The following is a 3,859-nucleotide window of genomic DNA, read 5'->3' on the forward strand; positions in this document are numbered from 1 at the left end:
ATCTATTATTCTCTCACCCACAAGTTGATGATGTGTACATAGCCTATATCTAACTAGCCTAGTCCACAGCAATCAACCATTGGTCCACTCCTCTCATTGCCCGCACCATCATTGAGCTGCATCCGGTGAGCTTTCCCTCACTGCCCTCTCTCTCTCGAGCCTCCCAGCTCATCTCTTTGCCTCGCACTAGTTGTCAAATTCTGAGTCTAAATCTTAAACTTCTGAGTCTAAATCTTAACAGTAGATTTTTATTCTGTGGCCCATCTACAAGCATACCATAAATGGAGGACTTCCCATTGACTTTGAATAAATCTGGAATTCCAGATTTTGAAGGGGAATCTTGATCACTTCAGGGAGCTTTGGGGACCAAGAATTCACTGTGAAATCTGAAATCTGCAATCTCAGATCTGCATTTCCAGACTGACAGGAAGTTTGCATCTCTAGGGCAGTGGGCCTCTCAAATGTTGGCTGCAAAATGGGGGGTTAAAATTTATCCTCCCAGACACTTCAAATAGGCTTCTTGACCCCAAAATTGACACAAGGCTCTCATAACCAGTATGGTATGTGTACACAGGTTGGTCTGGGGGTGGAACTGGCTGGAGTAGTCGGCCATCTTGACAAATCAGCCCACAACAGCTAACTTTCAAATTATATATAGCTGATCCGGAACACCAGCAGTGGGCAGATAGATTCTCCAAATGGATAACTCTGAGGGTAACGTAACCTTTACAGTTACGTTATCTGCTAGTTGCAGATATCTAATTTGGAGTTACGATATCTCCTGCAGAAAATGGGCTCTACACCCGGGGAGTCCCTCCACATGGGGCCCACCACAAATCCACGTGGATCCCACGGTGAAGGGGTGCGCGAGGTTGGACCAGCGGCATTTGGTCCACACACCCTGGTGGGCATCACCAACCGCATCACAAGGGCACCTTGTGATGCCCCCAAGGATTCCATGAGTGCTTTCAGCTCCCCGTGGCCCCCCCGAGGACTCCTTGTGATATTGACGGAAAGGTTGGGCCCACATGTACTTGATGTGTGGGCTCCCCGAGGAATCACCGTGATCCCGACTGAAGTGTTGGGCCCATGAATGGAAACACTGTCTGAAACCATGGATTCCACGTGGCTCATTGGTGGGCTCCACCGGTTCAGGTGGGCCGTTGTGGGTGGCATGGCTTGGGTCGCCGGTACGGAGCGGATTGAATCCGCCGGATCAAGATATAGCAAAATATGGCACCACGCACTGCATTGCATTTTTGGTGGAGAGACAAGGAAGGATAACATAATGAAAAAATAAACATTGAAAAAAGGGAGAAAAGAAAAAAAGAAAACATTTGAAAAAGGGAAAAAGGGAACATAAAAAAGAAAACATTTAAGATTCATTGGTAATAAGGGATGTCAACGGTGCCAGGCTGCCGGTTGAAGGTCAAGTATAGACGGGAGATAAAGGCAACAGTGTCTTGGGTGGTTGAGAAGCCCTTGCTGTCAGGAAGAAGTCTATGTGTTCAAAGACCAAACTCGCAGTGTCCCCGGCCTTCACTGGACTTGGTGGCGATGGTAACGTGGCTGACGATGGGAGTGATGGGTGGACGAGAGAGGGGAAGCTAAGGGGAAAGTGATGGGCGGTTGGAAGGGCGTCCTTTCGTAATACTTGAGGAGAGAGACACGAATCAAGGGCAAATGAAAGCCCCGGCGCATTTGCCCTTGCAGTAATCGCCTTTGTTGTCTACAGGGAATGATTGACTTCTTGGTGGACGGGTGGCCGTACTGTGAGCAGCCGGTAAAGCGCTGCCGCTCACAATCCCTGCACTCTCATTGAACAGGCGAGGGTTGATGTGGACCTTCTGCGGGCCGCTAGCAGGGCTGTCGACGGACTCTGGCATTGTTGATGATCAAACCTTGCGCAGATCCAATACGCACAACCCAGGCTCCAGCTTGGCCAGCGCACAGTACTTCTTTGAGCGCTTGATTTCCCTTGCACAAGCATTACAGAACTGTGAATATATCCCAGAGTATTTCAGCAAACTATAGGCTTATGACAAACGGCAGATTGTGATGATGGTTTCTGGGAATTTCTAGGCGGGGTGGTGTTGAATTTCTGATGTTCTCTCTTACTTATCCCAAAAATCATGTTGTTCAGAATGAATTCCTCTTTGTATAGAATCAATCATTAGCATCAATAGTAAGTTAAATAGTACAACCTTCTCACACCCTGTAGTCTTTGAACCTTGAGTAGTAGAGATTGTGTTAGTCAGTCTGACTTCATTTGTAGACTGGTGATAGTATTCATATTCATTTTGGTCTCTTATTCATTTATCTCAAATCCACAAGTCTGTTGCATGTACATAGTCTATTTATATCATAGCATTGTCATGCAAATCAAACATTGGTTCTCTTCCCTCTTTTTTCCGCGCACACAACTGAGCCGCATCCGGTGAGAAAACCATCCTCACTGCCCATCATTCTTGAGCCATTGAGCTCAATCTATGTTCTTCTCTTTTCTGCGCGGTGACAATCAGCTCAAGTTTCAACAGGTGGCGCCAGTGTCAGAGGAGGAGGATGGCAAGGGGGAGGACTCGTCAGAGGAACTGGTCAAGGAGATTCTCTTTGCCGGATGTTGGTGTAGGAGGTATTCAAATAGAGAGGACTCTGGATGAAAAAATTGGTTCAGGATTTTTTGAAGGCCGCGAACTCCCTTTGCCCTTGCAAGGGGCCGATTGCGTGGGACTTGTTGAATTTTGGAGGTTGGGGAACCTAACTGGGTGAGCAGTGATTAGACTGACAAACTGCAATTAACAGCCGGTTTGACTTGCAAGCCTGCTCATCTGTTTTCCCAGGGAAATGATGTGGGGATCCCATCAATTTGTGTTCTTGTTGGCTCCACCAGGAGCCCAGGGATGGCCGTGGAATCCTTGTCTGTGGGAACAACGAGGATATCCCGTTGAACAAAAATAGAGGTTCCCGTCAGCTCCACCGGGAGACCAAGGGCAGCCGTGGAATCCTCGTTGGTGGGAACAACGTGGGAATCATGTCAAACACATTTTGTGAGTTTGTCGGCTCCACCGTGAGTTTATCACGAGGAGACCCCGGGAAGGTGGAGACGGCTGGGTATCCCGTTGTCTCCATGTAAGAGCCGAAGCTCTTCACTGGGCTAGAGGGTTGGCACAGGGGAGACGAGGGTCTCAGGAGTTCTGATACCAACGTGGGGCTTGTATTGCACGTCTAGCTCAGGAGAGATGAGTAGTCAGTCGGGATCTCTGCTCTATATACAACTAAGTGGAAGGGAAATGGAAGAATGAAAAGGGGAGGCTCACCTAGCTCAGGAGAGATGAGTAGTCAGTCGGGATCTCTGCTGAGCTAGGATGAGACCGGGGAACAGGCTATATCGGATCAAAGTGGAGTCTTGTGAAAGGCTTGTGAAATCCGCGGCGCCTCCGGCGCGGGGGTTTTACAGTCTCCCCCCCTATATTGAAAGGGAAGGAAACTTGAGTGGTTGATTGGGACAAGGGCGGTTGAGCGGCACGACGGTATTTTTGTTGGGTCGCAGAGGAGGATGGTCGCGAGCTTGCAGTGGTTGGAGCAGTGGAAGGCGGTGCAGTGGGGCGCGTCGCGGGGGGCTTTGGTCGGTCGCGAGTGTTTTTAGTGGAAACGGGCTTTTTGGTCGGGTGGGTAGCGGACAATTTGATGGTCGGGTCTATTGCGCAGACAAAAAATGTTGGAATTTTTGAATGGAGTCGGATGGTGAGCGTTCTATCGTGTGGAGTCAGGCCGGTTGTCGGCGCTAGGGGTCGCCGGTGCAATCCTGGTGGTTCAATCCTCCGACCCATCATCAGCCGAATCATCTTTGGTGAACTCC

The 3,859-nt window shown here is 49.3% G+C and overlaps 1 protein-coding gene across 1 annotated transcript; it reads right to left on the minus strand.

The window, feature by feature from the left end:
- Positions 1 to 1,382: 1,382 nt before the first annotated feature.
- Positions 1,383 to 1,886, minus strand: PtA15_17A72 (uncharacterized protein; the record flags this gene model as incomplete). The annotated part of the gene is made up of 3 exons (XM_053164577.1): positions 1,383 to 1,485; positions 1,544 to 1,653; positions 1,734 to 1,886. The coding sequence occupies 3 exons, from the start codon at positions 1,884 to 1,886 to the stop codon at positions 1,383 to 1,385; spliced, it is 366 nt and encodes a 121-aa protein (XP_053028146.1).
- Positions 1,887 to 3,859: the final 1,973 nt, after the last annotated feature.

This window comes from Puccinia triticina, chromosome 17A (assembly GCF_026914185.1).
Source record: "Puccinia triticina chromosome 17A, complete sequence".
Classification (NCBI taxonomy): Eukaryota; Fungi; Basidiomycota; class Pucciniomycetes; order Pucciniales; family Pucciniaceae; genus Puccinia; species Puccinia triticina.